General features: G+C 38.3%; 1 protein-coding gene across 1 annotated transcript in view; it reads right to left on the bottom strand.

Annotated features, from left to right (window-relative positions):
* LOC120531269 (receptor-type tyrosine-protein phosphatase-like N) overlaps positions 1-24,184 on the bottom strand; it is a 119,905-nt gene that overhangs the window by 47,951 nt on the left and 47,770 nt on the right. The window contains exons 7-12 of the mRNA XM_039756525.1: positions 23,929-24,072; positions 19,979-20,013; positions 16,075-16,346; positions 15,155-15,241; positions 13,999-14,078; positions 3,957-4,021 (exon numbers count right to left, since the gene is read on the bottom strand). Of these exons, the coding sequence (XP_039612459.1) occupies positions 3,957-4,021; positions 13,999-14,078; positions 15,155-15,241; positions 16,075-16,346; positions 19,979-20,013; positions 23,929-24,072 (683 nt within the window). The remainder of the gene's footprint in view (positions 1-3,956; positions 4,022-13,998; positions 14,079-15,154; positions 15,242-16,074; positions 16,347-19,978; positions 20,014-23,928; positions 24,073-24,184) is intronic.

The raw sequence follows: 24,184 nt of genomic DNA, 5'->3' as shown, positions 1-24,184 counted from the left end.
CACCTAAACAGCTCTGACCTATAGAGGTATGGCTTGCACTAGACCTGTGAAGGTGTTCTGTGGTAGCTGGCATCAAGACGTTAGCAGTAAATAGTTTATGTCTGTAAGTTGTGACGTGAGACCAAGTCGACTCCTTGAACTCTTTATCATGTTCCTCAAACCATTCCTGAACAATTTTTGCAGTGTGGCAGGGTTCATTATCCTGCTGAAATAGGTCACTGCCACCAGGGAATACCATGCTTGCCAAGGTTCTAATGCTCAAGGGTGCATTGTAGGAGCTTTCAGTGGTGGACATGGGTCAGCATGGGCACTCTAACTGGGCTGTGGCTACACAGGCCCATATACAGCAAACCATGATGCATTGTGTGTTCTGATATCTGTTTCTCATAACCAGCATTACATATTTCAGCAATTTGTGGGAAGAGACCAGACAGGCTAGCCTTCATTCATCACATGCATCAGTGAGTCTTGGGCGCCCATGACATGTTGCCAGTTCACTGGTTGTCTTTCCTTGGGCCATCTTTGGTAGGTACTAACCACTGCATACCAGGAACACCCTACAAGACCTGCCACTCTGGAGATGCTCTGACCCAGTCATCTAAGTTATTACCTTTTGGCCCTTGTCAAAGTCACTTAGATCCTTACACTTACAGCTTCCAACACATCACCTTCAAAAACTGACTGTTTGCTTGCTACCTAATATATCTCACCCTTGACAGGTGTCAATGTAATGAGGTAATCAGTGTTATTCCCTTCACCTATCATTGGTTTTAATGTTGTGGCTGATCAGTGTATTTGTTGTGTAAAGTGGATAGCCGATCAGTTATATGCAGACCAGAAACACAATATGGTAGTTTATAAATACTATTCAAACCAGTAAAAAGTATACTTTGCCTGTATTATACCTATGCACAAGTTTAATATAGGAATAAAAACTATAACTTGGGACTCATTCACTCTTTTCTTTTATAGAAAATTTCAGATTTTGTAGGTCGTCATATTATTTAAAGGGGCCTCATCTGCTTAACCAAACTGTGCAGTATAAAAACTGGGTCATTTTAAGGTAATGGCACCCAAAATGATTGAACATTTGGGCAAAGTCATATGATCTTCAGAGGTTTAAAGCAGCTGAGAGCTAAATAGCATACAAAATAAGAACAGGAGCCAGACGTGAATTGGTCTGATGTGATGTCAACACAATTAAAAAGCATGTTTCCCCATTTAGAGGTGGAAAATACAAACTTCACATTATGTAGCAGCTTTCAATAATGAACACCATGCCAAGGCACTTTACAAGTACAAGAATAAAGAACAGAACAATTGTTTGGATATATCTGTTATGCAGGTGCACAGAAAGTTTAAATAACTTGTTCACTCTCAACGGTGAGTATTAGTAAGTAGATATTAGTAGATAATGAATCTGAGCTTTGAGGTTTGCAGTATACTTTCTTAGCCACCAAGCCATGTTATCTAGCCAATCGTTTAGAAGGTACTTAAAATATACCACTGTAACATCTTTTTCTGCCATTTCACATCTCTTGAATACACCACGTAAATCTGCATGAATTACCACTGAGATATGATTTATTAAGAGGTAACAGTGATTCAATTCCATGCTGCAGGTTACTGCAATGTTAGAGTGTTAATGAAATGAATTACTCACACCATATACTGTATAAGATAATTTAAAAAAACAAAAAGGACTTCTCAACAAATATATATTTGAAAAGTGTATTTGCCATTCGTATCTATTAAATAATGCTCCTATTTGGATTCTGTATACTCTTTTCACAAAATTCTAGCCCTATAATCATGGCAAAATGGTTCCCATAGGCATAAAAATCATGCAGTTTAGACAGGGTTGCCTACTGTCACTACACTCCAAAACTCTTGTTACATCAAAACATCTGCTTTTATAAAATACTACTAGGGTACTTCCAACTTCAACTTCACACCTCGGAGTACTGGAAACACATAAATTCACCATTTAAATGGATAAATACTGTATATTATGAAGAAATGGCTCCAAATAAAGTAGATAGATATTTTTGAAAAGTCGATGATATGGAGAAAGAAAGGTCTAAAACACCTGTGGCACAAAGAATGCTAAGTTTGCATTTCTGTAACTCACCCAAATTTAGTCTTTTGGAATGAGAATGCTTGGTTAATGCAACTGTACACTGTTCTCATACCAGCTAGTAATGCTGCTGTTAGAAGGACAGTGCCTTCTGCTTTTTACTGCAACCTAAACTGCGCGAGTCAGCAGATAATTTAATTCAGCTTCAGCCATAGCTCCATAATTTATTCTACACAGGGTTCATTTTTTCATTTATTTTAAATTAATAAGCTTTAAAAACTATGAAAAAAATCCTTAATATGTGCAGCTCAAGTAAGTTAACCAATATTCTCCATTACAACAAAAACAAATCAGCATTTTGGGGGAAGAGCTCAGGCTTATCTTGTTATATTTAAAGTGTCTGTCTATCCATCTCTTTATTTTCTCATCATTTACAGGAGGTTGGTAGGTCAAGGTGACTTCAGGAAACTCTCTAGATTGGATAGTAGTCTTTTGCCAAACATACTCTATTACTGTCATGCTGAAATTGAGCCTTTTGCTGATATTTATCATCCTGATAGCAGGGCTTTGAACAGTGGGTGAAAAGTAGAATCTCTGGAAGAAAAATACTCAGTATAAAACCAACACCTCCTATATGATCTTATTGTCCGGGAAAAAATGCCACAGAGCTTTAAGAATAATCAAAACTTAAGTGGGAATGTGTGAGCAAAAACATAAGAAAATTGTAATAAAACCACCCCAATGCCCTAGGTCAAACTATATTAACATTTTTGTTCATGTCTACCAAGTGGGTTGATTTCCAAACTTTCCTATGTTCCATTACCTCAAAAGTCTATCACATTCTCCAAAATTAAAACCTCTCCTTCTTCCTTAGCCCCATTCAATTCCCCACAATGAATTGATGCTGAGCAGATTTTAAACCTCCTTGAGGTTCGGTTCACTGTTAACTGTTATTCAATACATTGCACAGGCCATCAGGCCATATTGTGTTCAAGCAGCAAACCTGACCCTTATTTTTCCTGTTAAAGCAAAGGAGAGTTATGGCATGTAATTAATTTACGGAGCAGATCCAGTAAGTATGCGGTAGTCTACATTAAAAACTTACGACTGTGACTTATATGCATACAATGAAGCTTTGTCATATTCAATGCAACACATCAGTTGATTCTTTGCAAACACATATACAGTAAGCTCTTGACCAAATTCAGAGCCGCTCAGTCTTTCAAATAACTATCTTACCCTATTCTGCATTTTGACAGCTTTAAAGCAAATGACACTCTTTTTCCCAATAAGGCATTTCTAATAAGGAAAACTACTAACCTGCCTGGATGACATGACACCCTGGCTCAATCAACTACAATAAGTTAACCTCATGGAAAAAAAAATTAACAAAAGAGGCAAAAAAGGCAAAATATTAAAAAGATTCACATCCCACTGGGGAGCTTAGTGGCAGATAAGCTGGCAAAAACTGGCAGCTAGGTGACAATTACGGAAAAGAAAGTCATTAGAAATGTAAAAAGATACTATTCATTGGTACAAGTGCTAATTGGTCAAAATTAGGAGAACCCTAAGGAATCAACTCATTGTCTTTCTTGTCTGGTTGCAGCTTCCCAGTGACACTCAGTCTAACTATCTTCAAGCAGGATTATAAAAGCCAAGCTGGGCACAAATTCCCCATTTGAAAAATGTTCAACAAAGATAGGAAGCTGTACCTGAAACAAGATGTAGACTTCTTTTCCATTTCTTTTTTTTCCATTACCCGCATATATATTTGCATGAATCATTTTAACAGATTTCACACATCTCTGACCAGCAAATGCAAACAGCAGGACACAATAGCAGTCTAACATATGCAAACAAGCTCTGCAGCTTCACCTACCTCTCCCACGCCAGTCTGCACGATTTTTAGCCCGGTTTCTGATTCCAAGAAAGTCTTCTCTGCAACTACAGAAAGAAAGAAAGAAAGAAAGAAAGAAAAAGAAGCACTGTAAATGAGAGGTTTGACTGGTTTTCTGCACCTTTCTCCCATTTACCTTAACAACTAGATACTTTACCAACAAATAGCATCCACACCTAAGCCACCTGACAGATTTTCTAAAAAATTATGTACATGATATTAAAATGTAATATTATTTTAAAGTTGGCACATAGGTGAGGTGTTTTGTCCTGCTACTTCACAACTCGAGTAGACTAGGTTTATATTCCCGAAAATTGCTGTCTATGTAGAATTTACATGTTCTTTTAGGGTCTATGCCAGGGGTCTCCAACCTTTTTTCCCCTGAGAGCTACTTTTACAAAATGAAAATGGCCAAGAGCTACTCATGTTTTTTAACATTTATTGTCATCGCTTATTTCAACCCAAACAAACTGAACAAGCTTGTTTTGCCTGAACATTTACAAAATGTTGGTGTCCACGACTCACATTTTGCATTAAAACATCACAAAAAATATTCAGTTCACCTGCAAGTGGTTTTTGTATGCATTTTCTAGTGTATCTCACACTGTAACTCACACCATTGAATTAAAACATGAATGCTGTCAAAACAAAACAATGCAATTACAAATACACAGATGTTATTTCTTCGTCATTTTGTTACATGTCACTGTTTCACTTCACAAGAGTATTCATATGTCCAGTTGCATGTGTGATGTGTTTTTTAGTTAGTGAGATGACTGGCACTGCATGGAGGCAACAAGAGAGGTATATGGTGGAGTGTAGCCACTTTGGTTCACTTATATGGAGTCATTTAAATGTTCATCTGTCGATCTTGCTCTGAACTTTGATTTTATAACATTCATGTCAGAAAAGGCATAATCACAGAGGTATGAAGACTCAAATAAAGCAGACATTTTCAGAGCTACTTGGTGAAGATTCTTATAATTATCTGGCTCTACTAAGCTCCAGAAATGCTGAGAATGCCGTTGAGGCTTTAACTGCACAATATTTTGAAGGTTTACTAATATATAATATATAAAATCCAATGTCTGTCTGTATGTCTGTCCGCTTTTCACAAGAGAATTACTTAATGGATTTAGATCGGGTTTTTTTCTATAATTTGCTTGAACATTCTGGTTGATTTTGCGACTTCTCTCATATGATTTCTTGGAAAGATTGCCCACCACTTATTTGACTAATCAAGTTTTCAAATTTATGTAGGATTCATTAGCCCTTTGGCGAGCTACCTGGAAAGGGGTTGCCAGCTACCCGTAGCTCGCAAGCAACGTGTTGGAGACCCCTGGTCTATGCTGTCCTGTGTTGGTTGTTGACTTGCTGACAAGACTAAATCTTTCTCTCAATAATCCCTAACTTTGAATTAAATGGGATCAGAAGATGAATGAAAAACTATATTTGTAAATTGGATCAAAAATTTTGTAAATTTTAATTTATTGGCCCCTATTTACCAATAATAGTTTTTGATATGACTATTGTTTTTAGTTAAAAAAGCATAACATAAAGTAGTGCAACCTCTAGACTGTACCATGTGCTCCTCTGATATTCACCATGGCTCTGGGGTCAGCATGCAGGTGGGTAGGCAGGAGAGGTATTTATACATTTTCAGTATGGAGTGGCTTTACATTGTGTATGTGTGTCAGATGACAAGTTTTTTCCTTTAAAAATGTTAATTTGCTCTTGCTCCCTTGTGAGGTCACATATATATGATGCTACCTGTAAATAATTTTCCTCGACAGAATAATTTTTGAATATATTACTGTTCTTTTTAATAATAAGACTTAACTGATAATTGTTTTCATACCTTGGGGTGAATATTCACACATCATTTTACTTATATGGTTCTATTGGTGCCAAATAACTGCAGACACATATTTTACCATTGGAGCAAATGCGATTTTATACTGGAATAGCCAAAAATGAAGGTATTACATTCATTTTAATTAATTATATCCTCAAAACTCTGAAAGACTGAAGCTAATTCTTGTTAGACTATGAGTGTCATTAAACATAGTTGGTATGTTTTTTGTTCCTCTTGTGACAAGCTATCGACTATCTAGAAATAAGCAGACAATAAAGTTCTCTGCAGTGTTTGTAACAAGGACTGTTTTGTGTCTCTGCTGAATGGCTACTAACTAATGTAACCAGATAATGTAAAGAAACATTCCATTTATTCTAGTGGCAAATACCCAGAGGAAAATAAAACAATTCCATGACTCTTGAGAAGATTCAATGTAGTAAGATATACTATATATTTTTCAACCAACCTAGCAAATGTAAAACCATACAACAAGTAGAAATCTAAGCCTGCTTTTCTGTTTATACCAGAAACCAGAAACAAACTGACAGTCTAGTTCCAGGTGTTTTTCCATTACAAGCAGGGAGACAATAGGAGGCTTCATGTGTACAATTAATTAGTTAGACACTGCATTCTATACTCACATAGTCGAGAAGCAAGAAATTACCATGATGCCAAGTGATCTTTTTTGCCTTTTTATTCTTCTGTTTTTTTAATTTTAAACTGTGTGTGTTGCCTGTTTCAAGCAAGTTCTTTTAAATGCACAACTATGCAGTGATTCACGATTGATGAAGGTTTTCAGGATGCGCAACATCGTCACAATAGGTCTTTGCACTTCATTATTGGTCCTTTACAGTCTTTACTCTATTTTGCATAAGAGCCGAATACAGCACAAAAAATCCAAATCCAAATAAATAAATACATTTTTAAAAACATTAAAGCCAGTCGCACATGACATGACTTCTAGCCAGAAGGGATGTCAAACTTGATGACTGCAGTTGTTGATCTCGCACCCCCAGTATTTTAAATTAACACTAGAAATTGCAGGGTGTGGCAAATTACATGAGTCTGTCACAATTTTCCAGCACAGTTTCACATTTACAAATTATTGAAAGATCATCTTTCTAACAGCCAAAAGCATTCAATATCAGCTGCAATCTCTGCCATACTTTTTTTCTATTTTTTCCATTCTGTTGTGGTATGTAAAACACAAGAAATCAGACACACAAGCTTCTATTTTTTTGTGATGCGCCAAACACCCGCATTCCATATTCCTCACAGCTGCATTAAATGTATTGTGCTTTTTGCTGAGCACTCATGGTTCTCAGCTCTCACCTGTAGGTCAGTCACTGAATATATCAGACTATATGACTAGCAGTCATGGGAGCGCACAGCAACTGCCTCTGAAATCAATCAGAGATTACAACTGCGCATGATCTCACCAAGGAGATATACTACAGTATGTGACATAGGTTCCACAAATAGAGCAGGAACAAACCATGCTGGTAGAGCTTGTTCTTGGAAACTTGGAAAAAAGTCATAATGGTAACATGATTCATGTTTGCTTATGGAAAAGCAGCATAACATTGCCATGAAATTTCACGGATAGCTCTAGGAAATCTTTGCAAAAAAATTAATAGAAGCAAAAAAGGGACTTATCAAAGCGTGTGCCTAATGAAACAGCATCATAAATTATTCCATCTGGTAATGAGATGACAGATATTCAGATCCAGGCTCGAAAGCTAGTCCTCTCTCCTAGTGGGGTAATACATAAAACATTTAGCAGATATGCTATGTTTACTTGGCCTGGAGAAAGATAAATGACAGTCATTGAGGAGAAATCTAATAAACTTCAACATCGTTTGTGATTAATCTAACAAATTAAAGGATGGTATTGTATGTTGATGGGGCAATGGCTCTTAAAAAAATGACAGGAATTTCTCAACTGGAACTTCATTTATATGCTATTGGAAATATTCCAGTAAGAGGTTTTAAGCCAATAGCCTTGCACATGGCAGTTACCAGTTGGAGAATCTGAAGATCCCTAGCTATAGCAGTTCATCTTTCAGCACCATATTCAGAAAAAAATTAATGATAACCTTTAGTTTCATAAAGACAAAAAAACATAAAAAGATTAAAAAAGTCATGTATCTTCTGACTGCGGTGGGTTTGCACCCTGCCCAGGATTGGTTCCTGCCTTGTGCCCTGTGTTGGCTGGGATTGGCTCCAGCAGACCCCCGTGACCCTGTATTCGGATTCAGCGGGTTAGACAATGGATGGATGGATGGATAATGGAAGGATGGATGGATGGATGTATTTTCTGAATATTTTAAGTTAATCGATAAAACATTTTTTTCCATTTCTTCAATTCAGTCTGGTACCAGAATGTTTTTTTTCTGACAAAATTAGACAAATTACAAGAGGATGCCCGGGAAACTCTTCTGTTGGTCCATACTGGATATGGGTTGATCATGCATGCAAACTGAAAGCAAAAGAACATGAAGTTTTGAAAACTTTCAGTCTGTGCACAGTGTTGAATTTAATCTGGGTCAGCTGGACTTCGTCTCAGCATGAAGTATGCCTCGGGCCAAACCAGAAAGATCACTCTACCCAGGCTTGTGCACTATCAAACATGGGGGTACAAAGTCCTGGCAAAAAAATCCACTACTTAATTGCTTGAAGAAGTAATAAAAGAGATCACACAGAGAATTATATTATACTAGCCGAATCCCGCCGTAGCATACAGCGGTGTAAGAATAAGAAAGGAAAACGGTGAGAAAGGAATTCAGTATAACAAAGGCTTAGGAAACCACCGTTGCAGTATAACAAAAATAGCAAGGAGTGAAACTAATGCCAATGGTCGAGAGAGTACCTTCCAGTAGCAGGCTACGGAAAACATAGACATATATAGACAGACGCCGCATTCACTGTGTTGCCCAGTCGACACGATAAGTCAGTGCATCCGCCCTATTCCTAGTGGTAAAAGTGCCATTTAAACTAATACAGGTAGACGTGGAAACCGGGTTTTCTGATGAAAAAACAATAACATTTTAAACAGCATCGTTTACATACAACAGATTTTGGCAAATCGTTTACATGCAATTATTTATATCCATTTATACACTAAATGTGTGAGTATCCCATGGCCTTAGAGTTGGTGGGCGGGGCTCTCTGTCTTGCTTGCCCTTAGTTAGAGTTGGCGCGCGGGGCTCTGTGAGTTGGCGATCGTGGTTCTCTGTCTTGCGTGCGGTGTAAAGACAACGTGACTCAGAGATGTATGTAGACTTTTGCACAGACGAAAGCGACTGAGGCTGTGTTTGGTGAGTTGTTGCGTGCCTTGAGAGTGACGCTGGACTCGGGAGTGTGGTGTTGTAGGTCCACAGCTCGTTTAGCACAGGCCATTTTAAATAAATAATCACCGCTCTCACGGCGGCTTAGCAAGGGGGCGTTGGGCCATAGCAAGCCACGGGGCGATCTGCGGTGTGGGCATTTCTCACCGAGTGCACAGGTGAGGGACTGCCCACATCCATGATTGCTCCCGTGGCTAATATGCTACAGCTGCTATGGCCCCTCACATTATAAAAAGCGCGAGTCAGTTTGGAGAAGGAAGAAAAGATCAGAAAAAGAAAAGAGAAGGAGATGGAGGTTAAGGGGAAGCAGGTCGGTGAGAGAGAGAGAGAGAGAGAGAGAGAGCCACGAAGAGCGGGTGAGTGAGCGAACGAGCGCTCGCGGGCAGCTGAGAGGGCCTGGGTGTTGGGCCTACACCCTGGCGTTTGAGTTGATGTTGCTCCTGCTGAGTGAGGAGGTAGCAGGAGTGACCAGGGGATGGCGACGAGCCGCAGAAGGCCGTAAAGGCAGAGGAAGTCGGGAGGCTTGGTGGTGGAGTCCCCAATGTGAGCGACCTGGCTGTTGGTCGAAACCAAGTCTCAGGGACTGGGATGAGTGCCAGAACAAAGCCAGGGATCGGGAGGTCTCCTGTCTCATGTGAGTGAAGGGAAAATGGCAGCTGCAAAGAGAGAGTGGCTCCCCTGTTGTGAAGCCTGGACAGGGAGAAGCAGGGGAGTCACAAGTTAAAAGAAGCACCGGGCTTGTTGTGGATTTTTAATGACTGCTTCCTGTACGAACATTTTAACCTCGTTTTAAAAGGATTGTTTTATTTATTGATTTTATCTCCACGTTTCTTTTTTATGGATTATTTATTTGAACAATTATGAAAGCACTACACTTTATTTGAACACTTTGTTTTTGTTGCCTGATTTTAAATAAAAGCACTTTTGCACTTTTTACCATCCCCTTGCTCAAATGTTGTCTCACTGTTTAGCTCATCGGTGATATTACCGACGGTGTTGGGTTCAAGTGCTTCCAAACAGCAATGGGAGTGTGGAGCCAGAACCCGCATCGTCACAGGGAGGATGGTTACACTTGGTGTGCGTGGCTCTGTCGTACGTATCCCATGACGCGGTAGGAGGGTTAAAGTTGGCGGACGGGGCTCTGTTGAGCATATCTCATGGTCTTAGAGTTGGCGGGCGGGGCTCTGTCTTGCTTGTGCTCAATGTCTTGCGTGCCCTCAGTGTCTTGCTTGTGCTCAGTGTTTTGCATGCCCTTAGTAAATTATATATATAGATATTAATAGGTGGCATTTGTTTTATAGACACTCTATACATGTAAAAATTTAATTTATTATACAGACAGATACTACTTTTTAAAATTATATCTTTTGCAATTGATAGATAGATATGAGAACAACACTCATATCAATGACAAAACAATTACATTAACAACCATGTTACGTTATTTTTAAAATTTTTCCTTTTCTTTTTCATACCTTCTTTAACACACTACTTCTCCGCTGCGAAGCGCGGGTATTCTGCTAGTATATATGTATATTGTGAAAGCTGGCCCGGACACAGACAGACGGACATCTTAGTTTCACCACACACCGTTTATTTACAATATTTACAGTTTTCAATTACATGCACTCACATACCCCAGTGCCTCCAGCACCGATTCCCCAATGTCCAGGCCACACTCTTCCAGTCTTTGTGCCTTTCTCCTGGTCGCCTCCCATCCTCGCTCTAGCTCCGTCTTCCTTCCTCCCAACTCTCGCCTCGACTGCTGGGAGGCGGCCCCTTTTATGGGAACCCGGATGGGCTCCAGCTGCTTCCCGGCACTCCTCCGCAGACACGCCCTTGTGTGGCGGAAGTGCTGGGCTCCAGGGCTGTTCAGGCAGCGGGGCGCCGCCTGGCGGTGGCCACGGGCCCCTACAGGGCTGGGCTTCCATGCCTCCTACCTGAGGCCACCAACGTAACCAGGGCGGACACCCCCTCGTGGTCTGGTGGAGGTACAGGCCCTCCTCCGGTCCTCTTGGGCGTCCCGGCCGGGCTCCTGCCTCGGCCGGATGTGGCAGATGATGGTCTGGAATTGGGGCGCCACCTGGCGGTGGCCACGGGCCCCTACAGGGCTGGGCTTCCATGCCCCCTACCCGAGGCCACCAGCGTAACCAGGACGAACGCCCCCTCGCGGTCTGGAGGAGGTACAAGCCCTCCTCTGGTCCTCCTGGGCATTATATTTATATATATATAAAATCCTAAGCCTAAAAGTGCAACGATTTTGTGTAACGATTGTATGTCACGTTTTTATGTCACATTTTTGTCACGCTTTAAATTGGGCTTATTTTAAAACCTACATTTATATGTTTGGTATCATTCTTTCAGAATTTATCGAACTTTAATGTGATGTTGTTAGATTTTCAGATTCTTATTCCATTTTTAAATTATAAACTAAAAAATATCAAGAACTCACATCCCACGAGACAAGACTTTGTGCCAAGAGATTTAACCAAGCCCGAGGCCGGAAATTAAAGACAAAGAGTAGGACAACTGCTGCACAGGCTTTTAAATGTTTGAAGCACTGTGCGAAATGCAGATCACGTGGCACAGCAGCAGTAGCAGCTGATCATGAAAAGAGAAGGGGGAAAAAAAACTGTATTTGTTTCCCATTATATCACTGTTTAAGAGTGACCGCTTCTCCTTGGGATGCATTCAGCCCCCTCTTCAAAATGCAAGCGGCAGAGATGCAAAGGGGCTGGTGCATAGCGCAGACTTCTTGGCAAGCAAATATATATATACAGTGTGTGTGTATATATATATATATATATATATATATATATAGTAGCCAACCCGCGGCATACCATACGCCGCATAATCAGGCCGGTTTTTTAACGATTTTTAAGCACAGGGAGAAAATTAACATTTGAAAAATCAGTAATGTAATAAATCAGCAAGAAAAGCAATATTGTAACAATGCACGGAACGAACCAACACACAATCGTTCGTGACTGAAAACTGGCGGACCGTCCTCGCGCCTTCTCCTGCCAGACGGAGGGATGCGGGTGCACGGCGCGGAGTTTGGAACAGGAGGAGAGGAGAAGGACGTCCATTCAGCTCCGTCCGTCATGCTAGTCTGCTGATTTCTCGTTCAGTATGCACTGCCCGCTCATGTGCCCACCTCCAACTCGTCACTTGAGTCGTCGTCTTTACACAGTCCAGATGTACCTGTGACTGACGTAGACTTTTCAATGCTCTGTGCGATTTTGGCCGCTCTTCTATATATAATCCACCAAGATACCCGACCACGGTAGTAGCGAGGTGGGAGGGGGGTGTGTACAAAGGGTTGGGACGCAACCAGTGGGAGCGTATGAGTCGTACTTATTGGGAATTCCATGGTTTGCAGCCCGAATTGGGTTCAACGGCTTAACCCCGCCGGGTAGACACACGCTCAATGTCATGCATAAGTATTTATTGAATGCTAAACACTTTTGGAAAGACACGGTTGTCTAAAACGGGTTGATGTGAGAATACAACAGTAAGCGAATGAAAAGATGGAACAATGGAGAGAGCAAAATACAACACAATAGTGAACCCGCGGCATAACAAACACCGCATAATTATTTATTGATGGTTGAACACTTCTGGAAAGACACAGTTGTCTAAAAAGGGAGGGTTTGAGGATACAACAGAAAGTGAATGAAAAGATGGAACTCTAGACTTTTGATTGCTCTGTGCGGGTTTGGCTGCCTTTCTATATATAATCCACCAAGACACCCGACCACAGTAGTAGCGAGGTGGGACGGGGGTGTGAACAAAGTGCAGGAGCATCTAAGAAGATGCATGTTTGTCGCAGATGCAAATAGCTGTATGTAGCGTGTAAAACAGTTTGCTATGGTGCACGCGGTCGTGCGTCGTAACCGAAAAGTCGGTTTTTAAAGACTGCTTACTTCATTGTGCTTTAACCTCAGTTGTAAAGAATTGTTTTAAGGATCCCATGGGATACCCTTCGCAAACCGTTTCACATGCTGCATATGGCGATTCACCTCCGCGAGAAACATGCCTCTATGAACAGTCAACGTCACTCGGAGGTGCATGACATACACATGACATTAACCTGACCTGCACTGCATGTGCCCTCTACGACAGACAAATATAAATGACGCCATTTTTTCTGTGTCGTCGCGTCCGAGTTGGTGGGTGTGGCCCTGCGAGTTGTCGTCGTATCCAATGGTCTTGAAGTTGGTGGGCGTGGCTCCTTCCTGTGTGTGCCATAGGTGTCTCACTTGTCGGCGGCTTAGTGAATCCACGCCCTTCCGCGTGCTTTTCATGGTTGTCTTGCCTTTCCATGGGTGTCTTGCCTTATATATATATATATATATATATATATATATATATATATATATATATATATATATATATATATATAATAAGATTCTACTGTCACACTATATAAAACCCTGGAAAGACAGCAATTCCAAAGCTGATATTTACTGTATAAGAAACTAACTGACTTTCTCACAAACAAAACTGCTTCCAATGCGGATTATAAGAGTTCTGGAAATTGACAACAATCTGTGCTCAGTTAGTCTGTTAGCATAGTAGATTGATATATTTATACAGTATTGATATATTTTTTAATGAAATCACTGCTGTCTATGTAGTATGAAGAAGAAAACAGTGGCACACAAATGGGCACAAATGGCCTTGCTGCTTTTGTTAATTCATCTCTTCACACATCCAAGTGGCAAAACTGTCCGCAATGTAATTAGATGTGCTCAGTCTAATTCCCTTCAAGAATATGTTTATCTCCCCATGAAACCCCATAAAGTCCCAAGTCACGCACCTGCTCTGCTGGCCACATCATCAATGCTCACATTCTGACTGTTCTGTCGGACACGAAAAGTCAGAGCTGGTCCCACAACACTGCAATGACATGAAAATTTGAAGAAACACAGCAGCCAAAGGCAAAAATAGATGATTTCTTATAGCATAATACCAAAAGAAAAGGAGCCCTGGGGCACAAAAGCAAGGTCAAACACCATGGGACTGGCATAGGAGAGTTGGAGGATTTGAGATAGAGACTACAACAGTGGGAGAGACTTCTATTCATAATAAAAATACTTTGAAAGTCCTATATGTAATAAACAGAACAAAAGTGATTTACACGTACACTTAGTTTAGCTGTTACTATTAACAGAGTAAGACAAAAGACAATGGTTTTGATGATAACTGGAGGAATACTTAACCATATAAGCTGTGTTACGAAGACTACACAGGACTGACAATAACTGAATATTAAGATGTAATGTAACTTCATAATGTCATCAGATTGATAATGGCTAGATCAGATTGATAATGGCTAGATACAGCTTTAAACAAAGTAGAACAACACAGTTAATACATATAAGCTATTCACTAAGAAATACAGGAACAGGGGGATTCAGCACAGTTACCAGAATTATCTTGAACAGAACATTTCAGACACTACTAACAGGAATACAGTCTCAACAATATAATAAAAAAAGACTGCTTGTAAAATAGTTATTGACAGTACCTCAAAATAAAAAGTGATGTTTTTTTCATCATGGTGATACTTTTCTCACATGACAAACTTCACTGTCCACTGTGCATCCAAAGAGCAGGGTTTTTCTGCGCAGCATATTTGCCATTATTGTAGAGTTAAGTGGACTGCACAATGGCGCAAAAGTTTGCCCTAGTATCTTATAGTTCCAAGAAACTGGATACAACTCCTGAAAGGTACCTGCTTTCTGGTATTTGTACATTCATGTGGGTTTTCTCCAGATACTCCAACAAAATGGTAAATATGCAGAGTGCAAGCATGTGTTTCATCTTAGAACATAATTTTACGAAATTTCTATTAGAAATTACCTTTAAGGTACAGACATGTGTACAGTGACGTTTCCTATTCTGTTGTAGCCAAACATCTCTTAAGTATCTAATGAACCAAATTAAGAGACTCCAGTTAGGAAATATCATACCTGATATTGATGAAGGTGCTAGTGCCTACATGAATCCTTTCAGCCAAAGTTTCCAGCAAATGAATTCCATCAGAAAGGCTCAGGGGTCTGAAACAAAGCAGCTCTTGAGGTCAACCAGGATTCATAAAAATGTTGACATTTCCCCTTAGATTTGAAAAATAAGTTGGCTAAAATTGTACTAAAAACTGAAATGAGAGATTTTAGCAAAATAAAAAAAAAGAGGTGTAGACCAAAGTGAAAAATTACAGATACCCGTTACCATATCCAAAACTTTCTACAAATGTAAAGACATCTGCAAGCACTATCAGACATAGTAAACTGGATTAAGTCCTCTCAGATACACAGGTTCTTTAACAGACATAAAGGTGAATACTGGATATGAAGATGATCCATATTCCAGTAAGATATAATTGATGATATACAGTATAAAAAATGCATTTAGTCTGCCAAACAGTGTTGTTCTGACTAGGGTTAAAACAGTCTGGCACTTTTTTTTTTTTTTAATAGCATGTCATGCTCCAAATGATAAATAAAAATATATATATACCACCAAACATAACTTAGTTTCTTTGATGGCACATACTATCTTGAAATGTTTGTCATTATTTATACAGTATTTTATAAGAAATGCAGCCAGAAAGAAATCCCAAGGTGCGATATGACTCATGAAATGTACAGCTAATACTGCTGCTGCACTGCTGGACACTTCTAGAGGTGAGATTATGGTTACCGAATTACAAGGTTTTCTGTGATATCACACACTTTCAAAATGCGCTATATAGACTTGTCTTATTAAATACAGATCACTATAAATACTTTGACTGAATTACTCTGTGAAGATAACAATATGCAAGACATGCAGGTACAGCTCCATCCCACTACCACCACTAAAGGATGTTATAGAAAGTAAGGTTTCTCACTTCTTATTAGTGACAATGTAGCCATACTCCTCTCGATTCTGGTGCTCATCCCCTGTCTTCTCCATACTAGAATCCTGGGGGTTCTTCTTCATTACTTCTGTCACTTTTAATGTGGGATAACCATTGGTTTCAGCCAAAGACTCACTTCCCACTTCTGTAATTGTACCAGGTTCTTGTGTTGATTCAGCCAGTGGTGTCAGCAAATCTGCAGAGGACTCAGGTATCTTCTTTTTCCCACCAAAGTGAGTCATGTCACCCTCAGTGCCCTCTACCTGCAGGGGATGACAGGTCAAATAAGCAGAGAGATCAGAAGTTATAAAGGGTCTGCTGTGTTAGAAGGAACTTACTTCTTCCACAGATGGGAATATATTGCATTTTCACAATTGCATTGTTTTTTTCAGTGGAATCACCTTTATATAACGATACTGTTTAAATGAATATCAAGTCGATATTTCTACATCTTTCAAAAAAGAATAAAACATCATTCAAGTACTTAATCTTGTACACTGTCATGTTAGTAAAAGGAAGCATTTACAGTTTCAGGACAAGGTGATTGATAGAGCTCATACAAATTACCTCTTTCTTTTGTATCAGGATGTATTTTGTTGGCTGCAGATGCCATGCAGCAAACAAAAAAAATGTTTTTAGAAACATTGTGGTTCCTTATATTTTATAACTACACTCTATGAGGTCCAACCACTTTTTGCTCCTACTATTTAGCTAACATTTGCCTCATATTACTGTGTCACATTTAATTATTTAACTGTTAAATATACATTATAGCTTCATATCAAACAAATCTGATAATTAATTCAAATTCCTCCTTTAATTAAAAAGCAGTACACAAATTACAAAAACTGTCTTTTTCTTTTGTTAACTGAAATACACAGATAAATGTGAACTGAAAATGGGTCCTTATTGTCAGAAAGGCTGCTTTGTAGTTTCTATTCTTTGAAATTCATTTATATTTTTTGTGTCTATATTATTTTTCGTAACGTGTTTATTTTTTACATTACACAATAACAGCCATGTTGCTTCTTACTGTGATATGGTCACCACCGTTTTGTGTGAATCTTTTGCAAGGCCACAGCCATATTATTCACAAACTTCCATGCCCATTTTGGTGACACAGATGTCACACTCCTTTCTGTATAAAATGGTGGCTAACTTGCAAAGTATCTGAACATGGAGTGAAGAAAAAGCACTAAAAAAGCATTTCTTTAGCTTAGTTAGGGGTAAATACCCAAGCAAGTTTAGGGGCCATTCTTTTGATTGATTTTTAAACTTTTTCCTTGTTTAACACTGAGTAATGTCTTGCCCTTTAAGATTTAATTGCCTCAGTTAAAAAAAAAAAGTTTCTGCTTTCTTTCATCACTGTTGTTTTGAACCATACTGTCCCCCTTTCTTCTTCTGGACATGTTATAAATAAATCAGACACTTCAAATTCCAGAGCTTGTAATACATTTTGTGAAAAACAAAAAAGTATACACAATAGAAATGAAATCATGGGAAATGGAGATCACTTCTCCTTATTAATCATTGAGCCTTACTCAGGGATGCCTCTAGTGCCTCAGTAGCCCATGTCTTTAATCCTGTCCTCAGGCTGAACTACTCATCAGTGGGAAGATTTTAAAGTTCCTTCTCAACATTTTATAATTGAAACTGATGTGTTTTTAAGGCCCATTATATTTTATTCTAGCAGACACTGTACTTAGCTGGTTCAATTCATTCTTATCTTTTATACGGTATTTCTCAGCATTTAGTGTTGGAAGAAATTCTTTTCACCTTTATTTTTGCCTTTAGGATGTATCATTTGAAAATATATTACATTTTATTTGCTGATGATTATCATCTTTCTTATCAATTAAACAAACTGCATTTCTACTGTATAGTTAAGTCTTTAGTTAAATACTTTATTTGGTTAAAAAAGCAGATTAGTAAAAATGATCTGTTTCTGAATTTGGAAAAAAACAGTAGTTCATTTAGTATGTGGTATACTGTATATTGCCAATGTTTAAATAACGTTTATAGGCCAAATTAAATTTAAAAGTGTATATATGGCAACATTTATTGACACTGATGCAACTGTGACATCTCCATAATATTGTAAGCTTGTTTCTTCAACTTATAAAATTTAGGAAATTACAGAGATTTTTTTAATATGTATAATGTGAAAAGGCTAGTTCATTCACTCATGTCAAGCAGAACTACATAATATAATACTTTATTGCTATACTGTTCTAATCACTCTCTTCACAGTTCTTTTAATAATGGCAGCAGGGATCATTACTTTAAGTAAGAAGTACAGCTCATAAATCACCACATTGAATTCTAGTTACATTTATAGCCAAGTCTTGTTTTTGACTTATAAAGACATAAATGGGTTAACTAGAATAATATATTAATAGTGATACTGCACAAAATAAACTCTGGTCAAAAGATTCAGGTCTTTTAAAATTCTGGAAGAAAAAGGCTCCTTCAGTTTCAGCATTCAAGGGCTGAAGCATTATTATTTTAGTAATGCAAAGACATTTAAGTTGCAATTATTTTGATTGGGTGTTACTGTGTCTTCTTTTCTTCCTAGTTTTTCAGGAGTAGCATGTGGTGTTGGTACCCTTTTGATCAGGATCAGGTTAGTCCTCCTAATCTTGGAACAGAACCTTATAGTGTATGTGTCATTACCAATAACGGTCCAAATGTTAAGCCACAATTGTATTCCACAAGAATAGTGAATGTCTGCCTGTGCTGTAGTTTGTTCAATGCAAAGTGTCAAGATGACAGTTGTAATCGAGGACTATAATTTAGGTTTTCTATCCTCTTGACATTTATTTATCTATTTATTTTTATGATAATGTAGTCCATAGAATTGTATAAGTATATTTATTTCTGTGTACAGTACATACTATATTTGGGTTTTTTTGTATTTTCATATATTTGTGTTTTATTTTAACTATGTGATATTTGTGATAGTACACAAGAAAATTACTAAGTACTTTAAAAACCACACTTGCTCCTTTAACTGAAGGCTGTACAATACTGACTTGCTATAAAGGCTACCCATTCAAGTCAGTTGTCTTTCTCTCCATTCAAAACAGTTTGCAATGTTCCAATACCCCTCCTCAGTGTAAAAAAAACAAAAAAAAAAAACTCTTCAGCTGCCTATAATGTCCTTTTAAAAAAAGGTCATTTTGGTACTAAATCTGGAACATTTTATAAAGGATACATTACCCAGAGTTGTGAAGCAACAGTACTAATAACTAAGTCATAGTGCTGCCAGTAATAACAATAATAATGATAAAACACCTTTACAATCCACAAAACTTTTAACAAAACAGTAGTCCAAAATCAAATAAAAATCACTGTATAATGATGAATACAAGAAATACATAAAATGTTGCACAATAAAGTCACTATTCTGCAGTTAAAATAAAAACCCAATCACTATAAACAATGTTGGTAAAAATGTACACTTTTCTTAAGCTGATTTGTTTTAAGTTTTTTTTTTAAGTTTTTTTGAAGTATTTTAAGTGTTTTTGTTTGGCTTGTTCAGTCCAGAAATCTGCTTCTATAATTTGGGGTAAGGCTCCCCTTGAACTCGGAAGGTAGAAGCGGGGGAACTAGCTGGATTGGGCTAAGCCTGTTCCGGGCCAGCCAGTGAAGGTTCTGGACTGCTTTTGTGGCTTTTTTGGAGGCATCACACTCCATTTTAATTTCTTCAGCTTTTCTTTTTCTAGTTTATCTAACCAGTTACTTCCCATCTTCTGATTCCATTTCCCTCCAAAACTGCAGTTGCTTTTTTTACACAGGAAATATATGGTGTCTGCTTCTGGAGGTTAAGCTTCACTTTGAGTTCCATAAAGCCAGAATCAACAGTCGCTTGCCAGAAGGCCAGCGATGCACTTACCTTTTTAATATCTGTCACTATATCCTCGAGGCGCTCTAGAAAGACAAAGAGACACCACAGTCAGCACTTCCACTTTTTGTAATTTTGCTCTCTACAGACTGTGAAATGAAGCCCCTTTAATCCAACATAACATTTCTGAGTGAACTTAGTTATCACTTCACACCCAACATGACTAATGTCCTATCTAGTAAAAGGCTAACCAGATGTTAGCAGCTGGCAGTTTTGCATCCAAATATTGATCTAATAGAGCTACTAATGAGCACTGACTGAATTCATCTAGCAAGGCATACTCAATTAGTAAGTTCAGTATAGCCAGCAAATTTTATTTTCAGCTCCCATCCCAAACAAAACACTGGTATTTCAGGCAAGATTAACAATGCAATCAGAAAATATCACACAACACATATTATTTATTCCACTCACTTATTTTAAATATCTCCTTATTATTAAGATGAATTAATTTTGATAACGGGTGGCATGGTGGCGCAGTGGTAGCACTGCTGCCTTGCAGTTAGGAGACCCAGGTTCTCTTCCCGGGTCCCCCATGCGTGTTCTCCCCATGTCTGCGTGGGTTTCCTCACACAGTCCAAAGACATGCAAGTTAGGTGGACTGGTGATTCTAAATTGGCCCTAGTGTGTGCTTGGTGTGTTTGTGTGTGTCCTGCAGTGGGTTGGCACCCTGCCCAGGATTGGTTCCTGCCTTGTGCCCTGGGATTGGCTCCAGCAGACCCCCGTGACCCTGTGTTTGGATTCAGCGGGTTGGAAAATGGATGGATGGATGTTTATTATTTCTCCCATCACTAAAGTCAGCAAAATTCTACAAACTAGTAGATATAATGATTTTTTTAAGCTCAAAACAGCAATTTTTGGAACCCACTTTTTCTACTTCAGGTTTGTTATAAATCAGAGTCTGTTTAGCAACACTAAGGCAGGTACAAGGTCCATTTAAGAAGCTAATCCATCACAGTTCACATGCATACCCACACTAATTTATGTACTGATCTATCCAATTTCTGCAACTTCACATATTCCATCAAAGGGTAACAGGGTTCCACAACTTATACCGGCAGCACTAAGAGCATTATAGAAACCAAATAAAATTTACTTAACTATCCCTTCATTTTATGAACCTTCTTTATCCTTTAAATTGTTGTGGAGAGCCACAAGTTATATGAACAGCATCTGGCACAAGGCAAGTACCCTGGAAGGACACATTCTTAGACAGACCCACATTTATTTAAACATGGCTAATTCAGAGTTGCTAACCAATGTAGACTTTGTGTAGATTAACCAATGTTTCTTTTGGTGTGTAAAAAGAAATCAGTGTAATTAATGAAAACTCACATTAACACAGGGACAATGTGCATACTTCAGACAGCCAGTGACCAGGGGACACATGAAACTGTGCATTCCACGCACTTGCCCTTTGCAAATGTCACTTTAACGTATGTGCACACGCCACAGCCGCACTCCAACTCCTCACAGAATTTTGCATATTTGTATATGCAAATCAATATAAATAGCCCCTTCAGTTTGGTGTTTTGTTAAAAGGCAATGGCAAAAGAACATGGAAAAAAGAAGAATTTCAACGAATGCAAAGTTGAGGTCCTACTTAGTGAAGTGTAGGCAAGAAAAAATGTACTTTTTGGTAGCTTTGGCAGTGGTATGAGCAACAAAAGGAAAAGTTCTGAAAGCAGCACAGTGCCTGAAATAAAAAAAGAAGTGGTCAGATATCAAAGTCAATGTGAAAAGGCAAGTCTTAGCCCACAGTCTGAGTGTCATACAGAACAATATTAGGGCACAAAGAAAGGAAAAAATATAAAGGGACACAGTGAAGAAAAAAAGGTTGAAATGTCAACTTTAATCTTGAAATTTCCACTTTAATTTCATAGTGTATTTTGTCATTAAAGTAGAACATCATAAACTCTATCTTAAATCAATGTTTAAATTCACTAGAGTTTCTCAAAGCCCATCATAACTAAAGTAGCACATTAAATGGTTCATATTCAATGTGTTCTATGTGTATGAATCACTACATACTTCTCAAACAGGGTTCCTCTTATGCTAATAGGAGCGCACAGGCAGTGATCACAACATAGAATACATTATATTCATGATATTACAGATCTCTGAATGTTTTAGAATACTAACATGTATACTTGATATAATTTTCATTATGAAATGCATTAAAGCGCGTATTAAACAAGGGGGATGGTGGCACTGCGGTAGCGATGAGCTGGAGCCAATCAAGGGATTGGCTCCCACAAGATGCTTGTTGGGACGGGTATGACCATGGATGAAATAATTTATTGCAACAGGACTATGTCTGTCAAATGTATCAACCCTCAATTCCTATCCTTTAATTTTTTTTCTCCATGTAACCAACCGCCACAATATAAACTCTGCAATAAATGTAAAACCAGCTGTAAGCTTAGAATGCAGATTCTTCAAAACTTTTAAGGAACACTGAAAAATCTTTATTATATATGTTACATATATATATATATATATATATATATATATATATATATATGTTACATATATATATATATATATATATAAGATATATATATGATTAATTATTCCATCCATCCATCCTGAGTCGCATAAGTCCCAGCAAGCATGGAGAACGAAACAGGAACAATCCCTGGACATTGCTACCATTGCACCACCATGCCCCCACATGTTTAATTATTAACAGTATACATTATTTAAATGAAGTTAACAATTTATCTTTAAAATGTACTATACATACATGCTAGTATTCTAACAGCCACAGCTACAAAAGGATAGCTCTTGGAAATCTAAATCGACTTAGAAGCCAGTCATCATCACCTGTAAATACAAGTACTCTTCTATTGAATTGAATTGAATTCCTTCATTGTCATTGTATGATACAATGAGATTCAATATGCATATCCTCCATAAACTTATTTACCTATAAAATGATAAAATAGCAATAATAATAATACGATACAAAAAAATGAAAAATATACAATATGAAGGCATAAGTACAATATATATGTGCATACAGTATAGTTGTAGATGGTTCATAAAGTGGCTCAGTTTGTGCAATATTACAGTTATAATGCAAGTTTACAGTGAGATAGTTGTAATTGTAATTACAAACAGTTCTGCCGGGAGCACTTGATGGACTGACTGAGTACATTTATAGCTCTTGGGATTAAACTGTTTCTAAGCCTCGAGGTCCATGCAGGAAAAGCTCTGAAGCGTTTGCTGGAAGGGAGAAGTGAAAATAGATTGTGGCATGGCTGAGTGGAATCCATGCTGGTGGCTTTCCTGAGCAAGCATGTGCTATAAATGTCCTCCAGAGCTTTCCAATCAGCTGCTGTACAGCTGTTATTCCAAACGCAGATACAATGGGTTAAAATGAGTGGTGCACTGAGAGTAACAATGCTAAAGCAGCTATGGTATTTGGAATAGTTTAGCCATTCCATGCACCATTATATTTTTACAGAATGATTACAATCAAGTGCTCTGAATTTCTAAACAACATGCAATTAATTTTGATATATTTGATAAATCCCACATCACTGATGCAAATCTGAAAAACAGGGGACCACACAGAAACAGTAGCACTGTTTTGATACTGGGTGCCGCCAATTTGCAAAACTGAGCATAAAAGGGCATACGCAAGGTGAGGGGCTACCATGAAAATGTGCATGGCTTTACGCCAAGATTAGTTTTTATACATCTCAAAGTAAGTATGGAAACGGGCATATGCAACATTTTTGTGCATATGCACAGTTTACACATAAGGTTCCAGGCTATGATCTTTAGAGGTGCAAGGAAAGAATTCACCCACTGTGCCACTATGCTATGATCATGGCTCTGTTAATAAGTCATCTGAGAGTCTATAAAGACCACCTACCTGTTCAAGTTAAAATTTAAAATGTCTATTCTAAAATGTTTACTCTTCTTAGAATTACCTATTGAATCTTTTGCAGTTGAGTCTTGTGACTTCATTGGCATCAACTGGAGCACTTGTGATAGGCTGATTAGCTGCTGGTCGTTGAGATCATGGACATCTACATTATACTTATCCAGAATAGCCTCTAATCTCTGCATATCACCTAGACAGAAAAAGGAAGTAAAATATGCTCAAACTGTATAGTATTTAAAATATTGCTTGTGAGGAGACTGGTGCACAAATTACTCCAGCTAAATCAGGCCAGTACTGAGATA

The sequence above is a fragment of the Polypterus senegalus genome, chromosome 6 (assembly GCF_016835505.1).
Source record: "Polypterus senegalus isolate Bchr_013 chromosome 6, ASM1683550v1, whole genome shotgun sequence".
In the NCBI taxonomy this organism is placed as follows: Eukaryota; Metazoa; Chordata; class Cladistia; order Polypteriformes; family Polypteridae; genus Polypterus; species Polypterus senegalus.
The sequence above is the reverse complement of the archived record's forward strand: the minus strand, read 5'-3'. Positions and strand labels throughout refer to the sequence as shown.